Raw genomic sequence first — 21,796 nt, forward strand, 5'->3', positions numbered from 1 at the left:
AGTCAAGTGTGACAGCCGTCGATGGTCTCCCCGATCGCTGCAAATCGTGTAACTCCGCCGAACCATCTTCTGATGACTTCACCCTTCGTGCCCAGCGGCTAACTGTATTTTTGTCGCCAACAGATGCTCCATAGACTTTGGACAACCGTTTGTGAATACTCCCCTCACTTTCTTTGTCTGCAGTGAGAAATTCAATGACGGCGCGTTGATTCTAACGTGCATCACCTATAGACGCCATTTTCAAACTGTCCTACAGCTACGGCATCTGTCAGAGGTGACAGAAACTGAGCTCGCTCACTCAGATAACTTCAAATAATACGTACGTAACGTTTAGCCACCGTTTCCAAGTACGCGTACACCATAGTTATTGTACCACGTAAACATTCGCGGCAACACTCGTCTGGTATGAGACGTTCCCAGGGGGCTCCGCTGGGGGCCGAACCGCACAGTAACCCTGGGTTCGGTGTGGGGCAGCGGTGGGGTGGGTTGACTGCTGTGGCCTGTAGTGGAGTTGTGAACCACTGAGGGCTACGGTGGGACGAAGCCTCTCCACCGTTTCTAGGTCCCCAGTTTAATATATAAATACATATATACAACGGTTTGCATTCATAAGATTGATTTCAGTTGAGAAAAAAATGCGGTGCAATACAATCTGTGAAACCCTCGTAATCTCAAGCTGCTAGAATTTGACTGCACTCACTGCTTTCTTGGACAGTAAAGTAACAAGAAATTTTTTAACTTTGTTTAAGTTCAAAAGGGTTATTGTTAATCCTTTGAAATTCTGAGTGTGAAACAAACGTGTTGTGCCTTTTAATGCTGAATGATGTGTTAAATTACCCGAGGTCCAGTCCTTTCTCAACAGCATTTGTTGGCACCGACTTAGGCGCAGTTACTAGTTCCAGTAACAAATAAAGAACTGTATTAAGCAATCGACATGACTTTATTAATAAAATCCACAATAATCAGGTAACTTAGAGAGGAAATTTATTTACGTTATTAATTTGCTTGTCAGTAGCCACATTTGCAGTTGAATTACTGAATTAATGGTGAATGTAAACTATTCATTTATGAGCCTGCAGTTCCATCGTTGTCTCCGTTGAGAAGAAAGAATGGTCGTACAGGGGAAGTTAAAAAGAGAAGTATCAGCAAATTCAAACTTGTCGATATATTGTTATCCGTGCTCTAACAGTTTGACTGAAAATAATTAACCAGTACAGTAAATTCATAGGGTATGATTGACTGCAGTCACCCAAGAAAGATGTTTAGCCACCTGTTCGCAAATTATTTCAATTGGACGCCACTCCAGCGACTTGGACGCTCATAACCTATCCCACTAACATTAACGGTGGAAGGGGAACTACAGTTTAGTCCCGTTTGACTGTTGGCACTTCAAAGTACCACTTCTTCTGATCCTTGTTCACCGATCGCACATACAATTTCCACATCCTTTCAAGTGCATGTTTATCTTGAGTTGGAAACACTTCACCGCCTCCTAGATTTCATTTAGTATTCAAAATGTATAACTATAATCTTTGGTGACAACTGAAGATTTACTTTGGAGAGACGGTATTTGTTTTGTTTGCTGTCCTACAATAGGTAGTTTTTTTTGTTATCGTACATATGATAAAGATTACGCCGTATTTCATCTCTTTTGTTAAATATGTAGTTTTTATTTACAAAATAAATTAAAAACCATACAGTACTTTAGAGTACAGTCTGGCTGCGTGTGCATTTTTCGGGTACTGCTACACATGTGTAGTCTATCGACTTCTTTGACGTTTTCCAATCTGTTTACAAACTTTCACGTTCAAGTTCCATAATGGCCAGCCTCCTTTCTGTATTAGTATGTTCCTCATTATTGTAAATATTGCTTCACAGTGAATTATTACATTTTGTACGTCGAAAATGCTAACCGATGATGAAATTGTTGCAGCTCCGCTAGTAGATTTTCCAGATGATGTTACGGATATAGAGGGTGACTAAAACGATGCTACTGAAGCAACTGATGCTAATAATTCCGCTGCTTTAGATTTTAACGCGGTTTTTGAAACAGTTTTAAGTTTTTATACATTTTTAAAGAGGTTTGATAGAAGGTGCATCGGCGGAGCTAAAAATTGGTTTACCTGAAACTGTAGAGGAATGCGTAAAAAAAAGAGATAAACTGTTGCTTACATGAAAACACTCGCAAAAGTAGAAACGTGCCTGAAAGCGAAATTGACGGTAGGAGGTACAAATGATTCAGTCATGCTCTTCAGAGGCAGAAATTCAGTGAAATAAGACAACCCAATGACGCCTGCCTAACGCGTTTACAAACTGTGTTGTATTGACTACCAGAAAGGCTACTTTCCTGCCTCTGACATTTATCGTGGGAGAAATAAAGCTCTGAAGATGGAATTTGAAAATTACGCTTAGGAGAAAGAGTAATTTCAGATTTATCGAGATTCATCGAAGATGTTTGGGGCAAAAACAAGATACTGGACTTTGATAACTGTTTTACTTTGCCCTGCCTGAAAGTCTAAACGTAGAGGAAAAGTAGGTTGTGGCGTAATGAGAACAAACCTATATTTTCCGTAACGCGTTTTATCTTTCTGTGGAAATGAAAGGAGGTGACTTTCACTATAAGGTGATATCATGTTGAATCAGGCTATTCTTGTGCTAAGACAACAAAACTGCGTATCTGGTTTCCGATCACCACGGAGTGTAATGTTTGTGTCCAGATAGCAGAGGGAGGGCTCTGAAATCAACATTCTTCTGTAGTCAAGGACCACAGTTGCATTATGGGAAGTGTGAACCGTGCCGACAGCCTTAGGTCTACTTGTGGGCTGGGAAGGAAATCCAAAATGTATTTGTTCGTCCCAAAGGATGTAAAAATAGGAAATAAAGAAGTCGTCACTTTCGCAGGTAACAGGGGAAGGTAAGTGGTATGTTGTAAAAGAAAGCTTCTTTGTATACTAAATTCAGACTAGACGACTTTTTTTTTTTTTACAATGTCCACAGGAAAACAGCGAGCGATAGAACAGTCTAGATGACATGCAAGTTGTATGTATTTCATTTGGTGACCGGTTTCGGTCTTATAACAGGACATCATCAGACCAAATTTTTACTCTTTTATATGAATGCGTGGTGCAGTCGCCTCTGTGGGCTATGAATCCACAATCATGTTCGATCACCTGCGGAAATCTTTAAGCAGCGAGCATGGAGGAAGGGTAGATGATGCTACCTGGGAGTGTTGGTCGGCCAAGGGGCCTTCCGAGACACACACTGCGTCTAGCTGGCGCAGTGCCGTTCGAGTCCCGGTGTGGCACTCGTCGCCGTTGTTTCGCGTAAAGTCCCGAGAGAGCTGATATCATTAGTTCCTTCCATTTCCTTTCCTTTCCACCCCTCCTCTTAAATTTACATAACTTTTTTTTTTTTTACTGCTTGGTGTCAGCAGGAGCTAGTGGCGTGGAACTCGCCGTTCTGGAGCTGTGTGTAGTCAAAATCAGAATGTTTATTTCAAGGAGGTATTTTTCCTAATGTTCAGTGACTTTGGCCTTGGTACAATTGAAACCGTTCTTTAGAGAGTGGTTGTATAGAAACGAATATTGGAGTAAATTCTGTGCCAAAGAACGGTTGCAGTGTTTAGTAGTAATAGCTAGTTAAAATTTTACAAAGAGTAGATATTCTAAATAGAGTAATATAGTATCCAATGGGAATCCAAGGAAGACGTAACAGAGCTGCGTCTTGTTTGAACCTAACATATAAACCAATGCGCAGCATTGTTAGGTCTCTTGAGTTTTTGTTTTCAGCGCTGGCGTTCTTACAACTGGAGTGGTGGAGAATCGATTATTTTGGGATAAATTCAGAGAGGGAGTCAATTAGAAGTGATTGGGTGTACGAACATTGATATTTAGATGGTTCAAATGGCTCTGAGCACTATGGGACTCAACGTCTGAGGTCATTAGACCCCTAGAACTTAGAATTAGTTAAACCTAACTAACCTAAGGACATCACACACTTCCACGCCCAAGGCAGGGTTCGAACCTGCTACCGAAGCGGTCTCGCGGTTCCAGACTGCAGCGCCTAGAACCGCACCGCCACTTCGGCCGGCCATTGATATTCAAGTGTATGGTGATTGTAAGTGTTAAACGAAACGCTACGATCGTATACTTACGATTGTCAAGAGATTTATTGACTATACGGAGGCTTTTAATTTGAATTAAGGCTTTATTCGTTGTATGCGAATTATTAAAGAGTATTAGGACCGAACATAGTTTGGACCTTATCTTTGCCGCTCGTTGTCAAGGTGATTCCGCTAATAAACGAGAAGTGAAAAATGGTATTCGTTAAAAGACTAAACTTGCGCTGAACAGACATTGAAAGGATCCGAAGCCATAATTAATATCGTGTCTTGATAATTGAGAAGCTTAGACAATGTAGGGCCCAGAGAAATATTTATAATTTATCGGACACTAATGGCAAAGTACAGTTTAATGGGAAATCATATCTTTGGTGATAGGTACGCGAAGGAATGTGATATTGACTGACTGTTATCATACCGAAACAATAAACACTAGGATAAACACTCATTTCATTGATCTCCCAGTGCTATCTCTCATTAATTGTGTCAATAAAACAGAAACACATGAGACATTCCCAGTATTTACTAAATTACATAATCAGCTAGTACATTGAAAATAAGATCTGTGAACGTTCTACGGTTATTGAAGGAGGCTGATAAACCTTTTACAGACATATTTAACAGGATTCAACGAATGCATACAGACTGTTGAAGTAACTAAATCAAACTACTCAGGGAAGCAAATTAGTAAAAATAGACTAGAACTCAACTGTAATCTTACTCCAGAGTAATAAGATATCAAAACTGTCTTTGGATCCATCATGGTTGAAAGTGTATGAATTATCTCTGGAAAAACGCGATCAGTTTTCAGCTGCTAGTTCACACGACTAGATTCCCAACGTGATTCAGAGATGTTTCACGCCCGACCCACAAAGCAGGGAATGGTTCTTAACTAGCCGGAAGAATGTATACACAAATTTCTGAGATCAGCTCCGCTACCGTAAGGGGGGGGGGGGGGGGACGTCGAAGCGATATCAGTGCATTCGCGACGGCGGTGGGTGCGCGGGCATACACTGTAAAACGTTTTGATTCTTTACTTACGAAAAGTAACCATCTTCATGAAAGGGTCATCATCATTTAAGACTGATTATGCCTTTCAGCGTTCAGTCTGGAGCATAGCCCCCCTTATAAAATTCCTCCATGATCACCTATTCAATGCTAACATTGGTGCCTCTTCTGATGTTAAGCCTATCACTTCAAAATCATTCTTAACCGAATCCAGGTACCTTCTCTTTGGTCTACCCCGACTCCTCCTACCCTCTACTGCTGAACCCATGAGTCTCTTGGGTACCGTGTTTCTCCCATGCGTGTAACACGACCCCTCCATCTAAGCCTGTTCGCCCTGACTGCTACATCTATAGAGTTCATTCCAAGTTTTTCTTTAATTTCCTAATTGTGCACGCCCTCCTGCCATTGTTCCCATCTACTAGTACCTGCAATCATCCTAGCTACTTTCATATCCGTAACCTCAACCTTATGGATAAGGTAACCTGAATCCACCCAGCTTTCGCTCCCATACAACAAAGTTGGTCGAAAGATTGAACGGTGCACAGATAACTTAGACTTGGTACTGACTTCTTTCTTTCAGAAGAGAGTAGATCGTAGCTGAGCGCTCACTGCATTAGCTTTGCTACACCTCGCTTCCAGTTCTTTCACTATGTTGCCATCCTGTGAGAATATGCATCCTAAGTACTTGAAACCGTCCACCTGTTCGAACTTTTTTCCTCCTATTTGGCAATCAATCCGTTTGTATTTCTTCCCCACGGAGATTACTTTTGTTTTGGAGATGATAATCTTCATACCATAGTCCTTACATTTCTGATTAGCTCTGAAATATTACTTTGCAAACATTCAATCGAATCTCCCATCACAACTGCTTATTTTGTGTTCACATATCTTAACCTCACCCAGTCAGTCTATTGTTTTCAAGATATGATCCATAAATAATATGAACAACAGTGGAGACAGGTTGCAGCCTTGTCTTACCCCTGAAACTACTCTGAGCCATGAACTCAATTTACCGTCAAGTCTAACTGCTGCCTGACTATCCATGTAAAGACCTTTAATTGCTTGCAAAAGTTTGCCTCCTATTCCATAATTTCGTAGGACAGATAATAACTTCCTCCTAGGAACCCGGTCATATGCCTTTCCTAGATCTATAAAGCATAGATACAATTCCCTGTTCCATTCATAACACTTCTCCATTATTTGCCATAAGCAAAAGATCTGGTCCTGACAACCTCTAAGAGGCCTAAACCCACACTGATTTTCATCCAGTTGCTCCCTTTCTCGTGAAACGGTAAAGCAAATAAAATTAGAATTAAAAAACCACTGTTGTTTTGTTACTATTTACTGCTGTGATCCATAAAAAATGGCTCTGAGCACAATGTGACTTAACATATGAGATCATGAGTCCGCCGCGCCGGATTAGCCGACGGGTCTGGGGCGCTGCATTCATGGACTGTGCGGCTGGCCCCGGCAGAGTTTCGAGTCCTCCCTCGGGCATGGGTGTGTGTACTTGTCTTTAGGATAATTTAAGTAGTGTGTAAGCTTTGAGACTGATGACCTTAGCAGTTAAGTCCCACCGGCTGGTGTAACCGAGCGGTTCTAGGCGCTTCAGTTTGGACCAGCGCTGCTGCGACGGTCGCAGGTTCGAATCCTGCCTCGGGCATAGATGTGGGTGATGTCCTTAGTTAGGTTTAACTAAGTCTAGGGGACTGATGACCTCAGATGTTAAGTCCCATAGTTCTCAGAAGCATTTTAACCATTTTTTGAGTTAAGTCCCATGAGATTTCACACACATTTGAACATTTTTGTCATCAGTCCCGTAGAACTTAGAACTACTTAAACCTAACTAACCTAAGCAGATTACAAACATCCATGCCCGAGGCAGGACTGGAACCTGTGACCGCAGCCGTCGCTCGGTTCCAGACTGAAGCGCCTAGAACCGCTCGGCCACTGCGGCTGGCGATCCATAAAAAATGAAAATCTGTGAGTTTTCATAATTCAGGTAAGAAAGGAGTAACATGAAATGCGAACCACCAGTCGTTCCTAGCACATCTTCACATCACTGACAGTTGAAGGGTAGCATAAAAGGAGACTGAAAGACTGTGATATCTGACACGGATTCGATGCGATCCTGAGATCTTACCGTCTCTAGGCTCTCATTTTACCGCTAGACTACGAAGCTCGCCCAGAAACAACAGCAATTCAATGGTAGTTGTCAATAAGCACACACAGAAGGAAGAAACCTTATAGCTTTCGGAGTTATCCTCTAACGAACTGTCTGGTGTAAAACACAGACACTCTGACACACACACACACACACACACACACACACACACACACACACACACACACAGGCGCGAGACCGCAATCTAGCCGGCTCCGTGTGTGTGTGTGTGTGTGTGTGTTTAGCACGCCAGAGGATAACTCCGAAGCTAGGAAGGTTCCTTTCGTCTGTGTGGGGCTGTCGAAACTCAACGCTTCTGCTTTCCGTTGAATGGCCCCCTTTAATCCAACAATTGTAATGTAAACGACACTTGTATGAAGACGTGTTAATACCAGCTGTCAGCTTGGAAAAATAGATTGCAGTTTAGAAGTGTCAGGTTCGTAGAAAACCCCAACTGTGTCCAGAAAAAAACCTGGCGACCCTGGTTTTAAGTAGCGGGCTACCTGGTGCGGTCGCCACGCAACCGGCGGGCCGGTACAACACGGCAGGTGGCGGCTAATAACCGCCTGTCCGAAAACGGCGGTCCTGTCCTGGCGGCGCTATTGAAATGCGACGGGCGGGGGAGCGGCGCGGGGCGACGGGCGGCTCCGCGGATCTTGTCCGGCTGGGCGTCGACGGCGACTGCGGCGGCGGGTATAAAGCGGCGCGCCGACGCTGGCCGGGCACACAGCACTCCAGCTCTCCAGAGGACCCGTGCCCGCAGCCACCACTCTCCACCGCCATGTACAAAGTGAGTAGTGCCCGATCCTGGGAGTCTCACAGCGTCGCGTCGCATCACGCCTCTACGTTTCGGTCACTTGTTTCTTTACTATGGGACCTGCAGCACGTACTATGTCACCGTAGGATATTATGCAGAGAATTATGACACTATGCTGCTTGATATTTTATTTCGGCCTTATTGCCTTGATGAGAACATCTGCCGACAATAGCGCTGATTTATGTATTACATAATACGTAATTTATAGATCTAGAAAAGGCGTATGACCTGGTTCCTAGGAGGCAGTTATTGTCTGTTCTACGAGATTATGGAATAGGAGACAAACTTTTGAAAGCAACTAAAGGTCTTTACATAAAGGTCTTCCTGCCAGGAAGGTCGCAGTTCGTAGAAATAGACGGTAAATCACCGAGTAAAATTGAAGTGATATCAGGTGTTCCTCTGGGAAGCGTCCTGGGACCTCTGCTGTTCCTGATCTGTATAAATGACCTGGGTGACAATCTGAGCAGTTCTCTTAGGTTGTTCGCAGATGATGCTGTAATTTACCGTCTAGTAAGGTCATCCACAGACCAGTATCAGTTGCAAAGCGCTTTAGAAAAGATTGCTGTATGGTGTGGCAGGTGGCGGTTGACGCTAAGTACCGAAAAGTGTGAGGTGATCCACAAGAGTTCCAAAAGAAATCCGTTGGAATTCGATTACTCGATAAATAGTACAATTCTCAAGGCTGTCAATTCAACTAAGTACCTGGATGTTAAAGTTACGAACAACTTCGGTTGGAAAGACCACATAGATAATATTTTGGGGAAGGCGAGCCAAAGGTTGAGTTTCATTGGCAGGACGCTTAGAAGATGCAACAAGTCCACTAAAGAGACAGCTTACACTGCACTCGTTCGTCCGCTGTTAGAATATTGCTGCGCGGTGTAGGATCCTTACCAGGTGGGATTGACGGAAGACATCGAAAGGGTGCCAAAAAGGGCAGCTCGTTATGCATATCACGTAATAGGGGAGAGAGTGTGGCAGATATGATACACGAGTTGGGATGGAAGTCATTAAAGCAAAAACGTTTTTCGTCGCGGCGAGATCTATTTACGAAATTTCACTCACCAACTTTCTCTTCCGAATGCGAAAATATTTTGTCGAGCCCAACCTACACAGGTAGGAATGATCATCAAAATAAAATAAGAGAAATCAGAGCTGGAACAGAAAGGTTTAGGTGTTCGTTTTTCCCGCACGCCGTTCGGGAGTGGAACTTTAGAGAGATAGTATGATTGTGGTTCGATGAACCCTCTGCCAAGCACTTAAATGTGAATTGCAGAGTAGTCATGTAGATGTAGATGTAGATAGTCAGGCAGCAGTTAGAGTTGACGGTAAATTAAGTTCATGGTTCAGAGTAGTTTCAGTGGTAAGACAAGGCTGCAACCTGTCTCCACTGTCAAAATAACGAAATACGCACTATAAATACGTATTATAATATATCTGCAACATCGTATCATCGAACCGCTTTCAAACGCTACTGAAAAAGAAAAGTGTTACATCCAACAACTACGTACAGCAGTGACTGTTTATTCAAAGTTGGTAAATGTCCGTTTACAAGATCAGAATGGTCCGCAGCTCGTGGTCGTGCGGTAGCGTTCTCGCTTCCCGCGCCCGGGTTCTCGGGTTCGATACCTGGCGGGGTCAGAGATTTTCTCTGCCTCGTGATGACTGGGTGTTGTGTGCTGTCCTTATGTTAGTTAGGTTTAACTATTTCTAAGTTCAAGGGACTGATGACCATAGATGTTAAGTCCCTTAGTGCTCAGAGCCATTTGAACCATTTTGAACATCGGGATGTGAGTACAATATCCAATGTAAAAAAACTTTTATAAGTTATATATTATGTAAAATATAACTAAATGCTATTGTTTGCAGATGTACTGATTAAAAAAAAATAAATCCGAAAGCCGAAATAAGCTTATATACAAAAATAAAATATCAAACAGCATACTGTTCACTAATTCTATGTTTCGGTCACCGTTGCGGGTGGCTATCATAAAGTTAATAACGCAAAGATCCACGCAGTAACTTTGCTGAAGGTTGCTTATAATACTGACCGAAATGTAGGAATATTTTGTCGAGACTAGTAATTCGAGGAAACGTTTTTATGGCTTCATCTTCCTTTGACGATGAAGAAATCAGGGCCGGACCACCAACTCAGATTTGACAAGGGGGCATTAAATCGCCAACCCTATTCAATCGATTTAGAGAACTCACAGAAAGGCGAAATCTGGACGGCTCGTGACAATGGCTGTGAAAGAGCGTGATAACACACACCTACCACGTATATAGTAGCCGTCACTGCGTGGGTGTTATTGGCTCATCTACCTCGTATACTCTAGCCACTGGATAATAGCTAGCGGATGGTACCTCATAGCACTCCCTCTTCAGGCCACAAGTGGCCCATTGGGGCCATCCGATTGCCGTGTAATACTCAGCTGATGATGCGAATAGGAGGGGCGTGTGGTCAGCACATCGATCTTCCGGTCGTTATGATGGTTTTCTGTGACCGGAGACGCTACTGTTCGGTCGAGTAGCTCCTCAATTGGCATCACGAGGCTGAGTGCACCGCGAAAAATGGCAACAGCTCCTGGCGGCCCCGATGGTCACCCATCTAGTGCCAGCCACACCCGACAGCGCTTAACTGCGGTGATCTGACGGTAACCGGTGTATCCACTGCGGCAAGGCCGTTGCCTGTATCTCATAGGAATGTCATCTATTTTCTGTCCTATTTCGTTGGCGTATGGAAGAAGACAAAAATTGCAGTCTGTATGTTCTGTACAACCTAATTTGTTTCTTCTTACTCTCGCGGAATTTAAGCTTGGTATTCGACAGACAACCTTCTTCGAATGCAAGGAAGTTTCCTAAAATTACCCAACAGGTTTCGGGAGAACTATGTCGCCTTTCTTCCAGTAATTCCCATTTACATTCTCTGAGCATTTCGCTTACACCTTCGTATGGCCCATACAGACATCTTACAATACTTGCAGCGTGCCTCCCAATACGTTACATGTCTATTGTCAGAATACAGAACACTGGAACCGTTCTCTAGAACTGCTCTCACCGATGTCTTGAGCGTGATTTCCTTTACAGATGCAGCGCAGTTTCTCGGTAACCACCTTCCAATAAATCTAAGTCTTCCATTCCCCTTTATCAACACAGACTTTACGCGATCTTTCAGATCAGTTCTCAGTATTGCCTCTAAAATACGATGTGACTTGCTACCGACTTTCAGCAATAATCCTCTAGTCTAAATATACCGTTGAAAAAAAAAAAAAAATACACACACTTATGGCATTACTAGTCGGGGGGGGGGGGGGGGGGGGGGAATGTTGGAGGGAGGGGGAACGATCGTGTGGCGTTACTTGTTGGGAGACCCCGCTTGGGCCTGTTCTACCACTTAGGGCAAGTCTTTCTATTTGACGTCACTTCGGTGACTTGCGGGTCGATGATGATGAAATGATTGTGACAACAACAGAACGCTCAGTCTCTGAGAGGTGAATATCACCATCCTCGCCGGAAATCGAACCCGGTACTGCAAGGATCTGGAGACAGCAACGCTACCAATGGACGGCGACCCTGTGGATTTTAGTGCTGCTGATCCTATTTGATAAATCGTTTGTGTGTACTGGGAGGGTCCTATTACTATTCCTTGGAGCAAACTAAACGTCAATTTCGTTCTTTTTAGGTGGCTCGTTTGAACTTGGAATATGCTCTCTGCTAGAGAGACACATCAGCGATATTGGCCTGTAATTCTCTGCGTCCGTACTTTTTGGAACATTAGGAATAGTCCAGAATGAGATTTTCACTCTGCAGCGGAGTGTGCGCTGATAAGAAACTTCCTGGCAGATTAAAACTGTGTGCCCGACCAAGACTCGAACTCGGGACCTTTGCCTTTCGCGGGCAAGTGCTCTACCAACTCACGCCCGGTACTCACAGCTTTACATCTGCCAGTATCTCATCTCCTACCTTCCAAACTTTACAGAAGATCTCCTGCGTACCTTGCAGAACTAACACTCCTGAAAGAAAGGATACTGCGGAGACATGGCTTAGCCACAGCCTGCGGGATGTTTCCAGAATGAGATTTTCACTCTGCAGCGGAGTGTGCGCTGATATGAAACATGCCCTCGAGAGGCAAAGGTCCCGAGTTCGAGTTTCGGTCGGGCACACAGTTTTAATCTGCGAGGAAGTTTCAATAGCAATAGTCAGTTGACATATGTAACGCCATGGTTTCCATCTTTCTTTTTTTTGCTTTTTTAAGAGGACTTTTGTCCTTTGACGGCAACTACGCCACCAGTCCTTGAATCAGTATTCTACTCGCGTCAGGTTTCTGATGAATCTCAGAATAACTGAGGGGCTTGTTCAACAGCAAATAATTTTCCTTGCTGTGTTCACCTTCTCCCTCCCTCCCCTCACACCCTCCATTCCGCAGAACACTGTGTACACCTTTCTTTCCTCCAGTGCTGAGACTTATAAACATCAAGGCGTCTCTCTTTGTGGTAATCAAATTAAATCGCGTTTACTTGTGTCTTTGCCAAGCAGGATGCAGCGATTCACTTTTTCCTGTGTTAGTCATCTCGGAACCTTTCGATCTTTCATACTCTTCCTGAAGCTTCCAGGCGACTCTTCATGTTTACTTGATACAAAGTATTTTCAGTCGCTCACATATTTTCAAAAACATTTTGGGAAAAGTAGCGATCAGTTTCACAATTGTACTGGTGGCCGGTTTAACTCCAGAGGCGGACCATCTTCCATCTTCAGACTGTACTCCAAAGGTGATTTGTGGAGACGAATCCACGAAACAGGAACTAAGGAAGTCTCCAGATGCTGTCAGCCGCCAATTGTCAGTTGATAGCATCTAGAAACTTCTGTGAAAAGGAGGGTTATTCGAGAATTTGGAATTCTAGGTAAACCTAACAATTATTCTGGTGGGTTTGCTTATTCATTCGTGACTTATAATCTGTGTATTATTTTCGATTAGATGAATACTGGATTCATTTCAAGTCCTGTCTACAGTGCCTGGATGAAATTTCCGCATTGTGTGATGAATGACAGCTCTCTTTAAATGTGAATAAAATTAGTATAATGCCTCTAGCGAGAAAGAACACTACAGTTTCCGAGTAAGAGATTAATAGTGAATATCTTGAGAGTGTCACATTGTGTCAATATTTAGAGAAACATTATTCGAGGAAGACTGTGCGACGATTCTAGTGAGGCCATATTTTATCTCGCTTAGGTATTATGAGAATAAGATAAGAGACAGATTAGGGCACGTGCAGTGGGGTACTGACATTGTTCAACTCGTGACTTGACTAGGATAGGGATTCGCTAATTTTGTTACGAGGCACCCTCCGCCTAGCACTATACAGTGTACCGTGTAGTTTATAAGCAGATTTAAATGTGCTACAGTCAATTAAAGGTGTTTACACACGCCAGACCGCTTGCATCGACATGAATGTGTACAACATTCGCATTCCCAGCTTTCTCATACTCGCCTTAACGTTAGAAAAACATCACGATTACGAAAGCTAGTACCGTATCTTGAGGTGTTCGTAGAAATGATCACATATAAATAGACGGAAGAAGGTATATTTGTCAACTGTTTCTCGTGCTATTCAAGAACTTACAGATTTGTCGCTTGTTCTGAGGTTGTTCTTCTCTCACTCATAAACTTCCACAGACCTCTACGTCTTATCTTTTGCATCGATATAAACAGATGCTGACAAGCTTAACATGTATTATTCAGTACAGCAAGATATCAGAACAATTTGTGGCGTCTCACATTTTGCCACGTAACAGAAAACAATGCTATTTATAAACAAGAGTACACATTGTTATCTGAAATAGTACATCAAATATGCACTGCATCTGAAGAGAATCTACGATGTCTCAAAAAGGGGAAATACTCGTAAAATCAACGAGTAGCAATCTCTCTCTGAAATGAAGTATCATCTTCAACGATGTCACCGATATTACTCTTTGCAGGGGGAATTGCCGAAACTGACTGGATTATCGAGCTACAGTTCCTTTACCTGATTCCTATACTGAGAAGAAATTTTTCATTACATCTTACTACAGCCCTTAACTTAGAGTATGTTTCATCTCATGGGCGTATTTCGCAATCAGATTAGAATCCTGTACAATTAGTTCAGTAGTAGAGGTCTTATCCTTTTATAGTGGTTCACGTCATATCTTGAGTAAACACAATTGCAGTAGAAGATGTACTGTGGTTAGTATTGTACACATAATTAGTAATTTGCAGAAAATGCAAGTTACCTTTTGAGAAATTATCAAATAACTTTGGTAAGTTGGGTATACCAAGTTATCCTTTTCACTCTGATCTCACTAGGAATAAAAAAAAAATCAGCATACGTAGTCTGAGATTCAGATAGCCACAATAAAATGTTAAGGTACCGAAATATGAGTACAGACTTTTCTCCATATTCTCTATTAGGCTTGTAGTGGAAATTACTGTTTCCTCTCAGATTTGGTTATCAAGGAACAGCACAAGCAGTACCAAATATGACGTGGACCCATATTCATTAATTGATCTTTTAGATACTGAGAGTTTACATAATTATGTCCGACATGATATTAAAACCCTTTTGCCCTGTGTCATATTACCAACAGCACTGTCCCTTTTACAGTTCCTGGTTCTCGCCACCGTCCTGGCTGTCGCCAACGCCGGCTACCTGGGAGGCTACGCCGCCCCCGCTGTGGCCTACGGCGCCGCCCCCGCCGTTGCCTACGGCGCCCCCGCCTACGCCGCCTACGGCGCCCACGCCGTCGCCCCGGCGGCCATCACCTCCCAGCACTCCAACATCCTGAGGAGCTACGGCAACCTGGGACAGGTGTCCACCTACTCCAAGACCATCGACACGCCCTACTCCAGCGTCACCAAGTCTGACGTGCGCGTCAGCAACGACGCCGTCGCCCACGTGGCCGCCCCTGCTGTGTCCTACGCCGCCCCTGCCTACGCACGCGCCTACGCCGCCCCCGCCGCCTACGCCGCCCCTGCCTACGCGCGCGCCTACGCCGCCCCCGCTGCCTACGCCGCTCCCGCCGTCGCCGCCCACGGTCTGCTGGGAGTGGCCTACTCCGCCGCCCCCGCCGTCGCCCACCTGTCCTACAGCGCCCCTGCTCTGTCTTACGCCTGGTAGACAGCCTGTCACCATACTACCATCTCATCTCTGACTGTATTTATTCCGTGCTTCATGTAAATAAATCTTTCGAATCGTAACACTCTGGCTCATATTTATTATCTCCTTCCATAGACTCCACATAACGCACCACTGGGGAAAACAAACAATATACCTACAGGGCGGGCCAGAAGTCAAGATCGTAAAGGTTTAATGTTATTGTATTGAAATATTGTATTGTGAGGTCAATTGAGGAACTGCTTGACTGAGAAGCAGCGGTTCCGGTCCCGAAAACTGAGAATAGCTGGGAGAGTGGTGTGCTAATAACCACTTGCCTCCCATATCCAATAACCACTTGCCTCCCATATCCGTATCCAGTGACGCCTTTCTGCTGCGGATGATACGGCGGCCGGTCGGTACCGTTGGGCTTTCCGAGGCCTATTCAGACGGAGTTTAGTTTTAGTTTTGTATTGAAACAAGAAGCAACATGAAAAGAACATGAAATGTTTCTCTAGTTGGAGTGGCACTAAAAAAGTAAAGCAACACATTTTATTTCTGAAAGCAGGATTGATTTATTTAGGATTCCAATACACTTATTCTCCACTCTTTCGGGTACAAAATCACACTTTTCAACAATCTCCGCTCAGTACAACAGTATTACTCCAACTTACTGTGAGGGTCTGTTTGCACACTTGGTACCACTGTACTGATCGATTTCGGGGGAAACGTCTTGGTGGAACAATGAAGTCCCCATCAACCACGTACTGTTTCCAGCGGAGTGAATCTTTCTGTGGGACAAACAGATGGAAGTCTGAAGGTGCGATTTCGGGGCTGTAGGGTGGATGAAAAATAGTTCAGTGAAGTTTTGTGAGCTTTTCTCGGGTGCGCAGACATCGATTTGTGCAGCTAAGTGTCTGATTGTGAGCCGTCGATCACTTCGAATGACTGTGTCCGCACGTTCCAACAGTGCAGGAGTCACAGCCGAGTGATGGCAGCCGGCACGTCGGATATCGGATAGGATTGTGCGACCTCGTACGATGACGGCAGACGCCTCTTCCAACGACCCACCGTGCTTTTGTTTACTGACAGATCTTCGCAGACATTCTGCAGGCGCCCATGAACAACTGCGACGCTCTGGTTTTTCGGCAAAAGAAATGACAGTTTTCTGTTTTGAACGGTCCGCAGCTCGTGGTCGTGCAGTAGCGTTCTCGCTTCCCATGCCCCGGTTCCCGGGTTCGTTTCCCGGCGGGGTCAGGGATTTTCTCTGCCTCGTGATGGCTGGGTGTTGTGTGATGTCCTTAGGTTAGTTAGGTTTGAACCATTTGTTTTGAACGCACCTGCGTTGCCATTTTGAAGGTTACGTATAGCGTCGCCACCTATCGGGATTTTGTAGAGCCATAGGGGCCAAAGCGGGAATATTACACGATCTCCCCACAACAATTTCCGCATTTTCCAACCGAAATTGCTCGAGAAAAAAAATTGTTGCATTACCTCTTAAACGCCACTCGTAAGTAGCAGAAAGAGGTGCATGCAAGAATGTTCTTACGTACTTCTTACATATTTCAAACTCTCTCTGTGTGCTGATATCCATTGTCGGTGCAGAGGTGGATTTGCTGTCACGTGCGTCTGCTTGCCCCTCGTAGCATTTGTGGAGTGATATTCTCATTTCGGCGAGATACAAACATTCCGAGATCTGGAACTAAGATACGCTAATGTTGAAAAAGCTGCAATTACTTTCTCGCACGTATCACGTCACATATTCATATCATGCTGATGTAGTTCATTGATGCTGCTTGGTGGAAACGAACGGCATCCAGCGACGTATGGAGATTCTGGGAATCTTCATCTCCATCAGTCACTTTATTAGTGGGCTGCTTCTGTGTTGGCAGCGCTGTATAGCGCTTTACGTTGGATCTCTGACTGCGCTTTCTTTGTAAGAGACTCTGTGGCTGGTTGGAATCGTTGTTGGATGTTACTCGCCAGCAGTGATGGAAGTACTGTTGGGCACTTAGAGGCGAACAGCTAGCGGTGATGGATGTTAGATGAGAGAAGATAGCACTGATGGAGGGTAGAGGTCTGAAGTGTGAGCGTAGGCTAACGATCTGGAAGTACCCAACTTGGAGATTGAAATTGATTCATGATTATATAACTTTGTACTGGATGTCAATGACGATTTATATTCGTGTTTGAACTGGATGTCACATTATCAAGGTAAAAAATACATTATTTGGTTTACAACAAACTCTTTCCTTTGCTAACCACATGCCTATTAGTAGTTAGTGGCTTTAGTAGAATCTTTTATTTAGCTGGCAGTATTGACGTGCGCTGTACTGCAGCACTTCGCGTAATGAAGATTTTTGAGAGGTAATTGCTTAATAAAATGTATAGGTTACTGTCAGGATTGCTTCTCATTCAGGGCCATTCTTTTGGTTTAACTTGGTTGGACTTGGGCAATTCCAGCAGGACAAGGCGACACCCTACCCGTCCAGGATTACTACAGCGTGGTTCCAGGAACAGTCTTCTGAGTTCACACAATTCCTCTGGCCACCAAACTCCCCAGACATGAACATTATTGAGCATATCAGGGATGCCCTGCAACGTGCAGTTCAGAAGAGATCTCCACCACCTCGTACACTTACCGATTTATGGACAGCCCTGCAGGATTCACGACATCAGTTCCCTCCAGCAGTACTTCAGACATTATTCGAGTCCACGTCAGTTCGTGTTGCGGATATTCTCCGTGCTCGCGGGGGCCATGCACGACGTTAGGCAGGTGTACCAGTTTCTTTGGCTCTTCAGCGTACTACGAAAACTAGCAACGTTAAAAAACAGATCTAAATGGATGATATAATGATAAAAAATTGTAATGCTCATCTTTTTTAGTGAATGTATCTATGCCTCCAAAGGCAATGATGTACAGGTCAAGGCTTATCGGCTATTAGTGAACATTTATTCACGTTTTCATATTTCCTTTCTTTTTCCCATGCAGCTAAGGCAAAATGCATCAGTTTTCGATACATCACTAAAGAGAGTCTTCTTTCAAGTATACACGCATTTTATACTGATCACTGTCATCAGTCAAGAAATCTGTAAAGCATTCCGAATGTATTTTCAGTGAAAATAACAGTTTCCAAAACATGAAGTCGTAGGTGGCGCGTATTCTGTCTGTAGAAAAAACACTACTTTACTATTCGCGTCCAGACGAAGACTGTCTTATAGGAGCCTGAGACAAAGAGTAATTACTTTCCAGCACATATGAAATGATATATTACAGCGTGAAGCTGTAGATTGTTACAAAACCGGAAACTGGCGAAATTAACATTTGTACATAGTTTTCTGCATAGACGAGTGAACAGTTACAAAATTTACATTAACAAAATTTATAAAAATAAAATTCATCATATTATTAGACGTAATTCTGAAAGGAAGCTTTGTAGAAACTGCGGATTGTGACACATCGCCAAAATAGTAAAGATTATATATTTTCTTTTCTATGACTGTTTTTTTTATGAAAAACTGAGTTTGCTTTCAAAAAATTATTACTGTTCTCGATTTAACGAATAAGAAAATGTGATGAAAAATTTCGTAACCAAGGTATTGTAAAGTGCGAAATTTATGCCATTTATGTCCAAATAAAAAACTGGAATGTATAGCATATTTAAAGTCTTTTAAAATTAGAAATAAAAATTGTTAATTAGTATTAGAGAGAAATTAATAAAAGTGTGAAATTTAAACAAATATATCCAGTAAATACACCGATTCCATATGCTGATCTCTTGTACTTCAGGCTTGTAATTTTAGGTGAAACGCAGGAAAGAGAATGGAGTCCCCAATTCTGTTAAACATGCTTAGTAGCAAAATCTAGTCAAAGATCCCCGTCATTTTTCTTTATGAGGTCGGGTACTATCTCTACCACTCATTTCCAGCATTTCCGCATCATTCAAAATCTCACCTAATGTGTCATCACTTCAAGAATAATAACTCGTTATTCCGGGCAGTCACTCAGCTCCTGACGATGGTGAAGCTTTTCGAAACGTCAAGTTCGTGCTGGTAGATGATGCAGTTTAAACATACAGAAAATTTTAAACCTGTATGTCGTCGCGAAACACTCCGTTAAATAACCATATTTCTGTCAAGTTGAAATAATTCTACTTCCCTTATTACGCAGTGGTACTTATGGCAGTACATATGTTTAAATCACATGTGACACAATACGTAAATAAGAGCTGTGGTATACGTTTCAGTAAGACATTGATGACACATCTTCCTTCGAATGTAAAACGTTCTACGCAGTAAAACGATTACCATTCATCTATCTTATTGGTTCCTTTTTATCGTTGAAAAACATACCATTTTCAGTCTCAACACGAACTGAGCTACAAAAGTCAGTAGCAGTGTTAGCTGGGAAACAGGGCGGTTTATTGGATAGGTTTCCTTCTTTTACCCAAGTTAGTAACTTTCCTTCGCAAAGTGTCAAAGTTGTATATTAAGAATACGTATTGAGACTACATGAGAGTGAAATGTGTGAAATTTTAGCGCCGTTTCTGTGTTAGTGACGGAGGTGTAACCACGTAGCCTAGCCCTGCCTATTAGAACCGAGGGGGCCACAGACCTTACCCGACGCGGGCGCTAATTTTAGTCTACATCTCTTCACACTTCCAGTGAAATAAAGGCCGTGAAAATGTGTTCCACCACTTGCATTTGGACCAGGCACGTCCAAGTCGAGCGTCAACCCAGCTGTCTGCGTTCATCAGTTTCAGATGAAAAAACTGCGATAGTTATTATTCAAAAATACACGAAAGTGACCTCAAGGATAGTTTTAATGTCACGTCAGATAAAACTGCAAAAGTGCCATTAGTAACGGCTTTTGGAGATGGTACATTGTCGGAAAATAAACTCAACACCCTAACGGACAGTGGAAAGTGAGGTGCAGATACTTCATTATTGTAGGAGTGTATATCACAAATTATGACCAAATAAGAAACATGTGCCCAAACAGTCGCATCAGTACACCGTACATCCTCTCTGGCGGCAACGCAGGCAGGAAACGCCGCAAGCAGCCGATTATAAAGGCGCATCCTGCGATAGACTGTCCCAAGCACCTTTTGTTGCAATTCGGCAGTGCTTCTCGTAGGTCCTGGAGAACGAGCACATGTGCCTCTGACGAGGCAACCACCGACACTACGGAACCGCCAATCATGGCTACTCTGGTGTCGTCAAGGATGTGACTGGAGAGTGGAAAGGTATTCTGGTATCTCCAGTGATGAGAGTAGGTACTGCCTGTATGCGAGTCGTGGACGTGCTCGTGTACGGTGGATACCTGGCGAGGTGACTTTCCCGAGTGCATTCGTCCACGAGTTACTGACCCCACACAAGGGTTCTGTTACAACAACATGTGCCGCTTCATCATGTCCCACACATGTTCAATTGAAGAGAGGTCTTGCAGCGAACACAAAGTGCGTAGTGAGGCGTGACAGGTTTGCGGGAGGGCTTACATGACTTACATTGTATATATTATTATTAGTACAGTACCACATACCTGAATGTAGCTTAACATTTATAATCCATTTGGATATAACGATACATGAGGCAGACCAGCTGATATAAAATCATTGCCACGAAAAATAAAAATAAAAACATCTGCTCTCATGGTGATTCTTTCCCATCAGATATGTAAAACCGAAGTCACAATATAAAACTATTTGGTACATGACCGCTGCTCGACTAACAACGGTCGGCATCACACTGCCCTATTCCGCGCAGATTTACCTGCTGCGATTCTAGTGGTTCACAACCGGCCACTAGATAGTGCTGTCCAAGCAGTGCACACACAGTTCCAAGGTATAACCACTCATTACTACTACAGTACAACTTTACTATCAGTGCTAATCAAATACCCATACAAAGGACACTTTCGCATACACTTACTGTACATACTATACACACTATAAAGTCCGTCAATTACAGAGTAAAAACATCTGAAGCAAAGGCATTATCCATATTAGCGCCATACAAAACTACATATTATAATTTACCCTTATTCGTACATGGAAGTCAGGAATTTACACACAGTAAGCTGTTCATAACACGACTTAGATACAATGTGACGAGTGATAAAATCCTATATTCTGGGCTTTACCTGCCTGGGCACTACGGTCTTAGGTATTGTAAACGCAAAAAAAGTACTAATGTGCTATAAAAGGCTCTCACCATCAATACACCCATTACAAACGTAGTAAGAACCGACTATGAAAACGTGCATAGGCACATGAAATTAAGGAAGGCCAAGCCAGAAACAAACCGAGGGAGCACGGGAACAGGGGAAGCTACATGCGTTCGCACTGGCATTCATCTCACCGAATGCGGGCCAATGCGAAACATATTACTACGATACCAAGAAAACCCCATTCTGGTCGGCCATACACAAATATATCTGTAGCATGTAGAAACGTGACGGCGACACATTTGGCGGGCAGCGGTACTCATCAAGCAAAGATATACTGGCAAGGCTGACCAACTGCATCCGACCTCATAACAAGCATTTAGTATAAAATGGC

The 21,796-nt window shown here is 43.4% G+C and overlaps 1 protein-coding gene across 1 annotated transcript; it reads left to right on the forward strand.

Moving 5' to 3' along the window:
* The first annotated feature begins 8,009 nt into the window (after positions 1-8,009).
* LOC126335072 (cuticle protein 67-like) lies at positions 8,010-15,340 on the forward strand. The gene is made up of 2 exons (XM_049997958.1): positions 8,010-8,082; positions 14,748-15,340. The coding sequence occupies exons 1-2, from the start codon at positions 8,074-8,076 to the stop codon at positions 15,258-15,260; spliced, it is 522 nt and encodes a 173-aa protein (XP_049853915.1). The 5' UTR covers positions 8,010-8,073; the 3' UTR covers positions 15,261-15,340.
* Positions 15,341-21,796: the final 6,456 nt, after the last annotated feature.

The sequence above is a fragment of the Schistocerca gregaria genome, chromosome 1 (assembly GCF_023897955.1).
Source record: "Schistocerca gregaria isolate iqSchGreg1 chromosome 1, iqSchGreg1.2, whole genome shotgun sequence".
NCBI classification, from domain to species: Eukaryota; Metazoa; Arthropoda; class Insecta; order Orthoptera; family Acrididae; genus Schistocerca; species Schistocerca gregaria.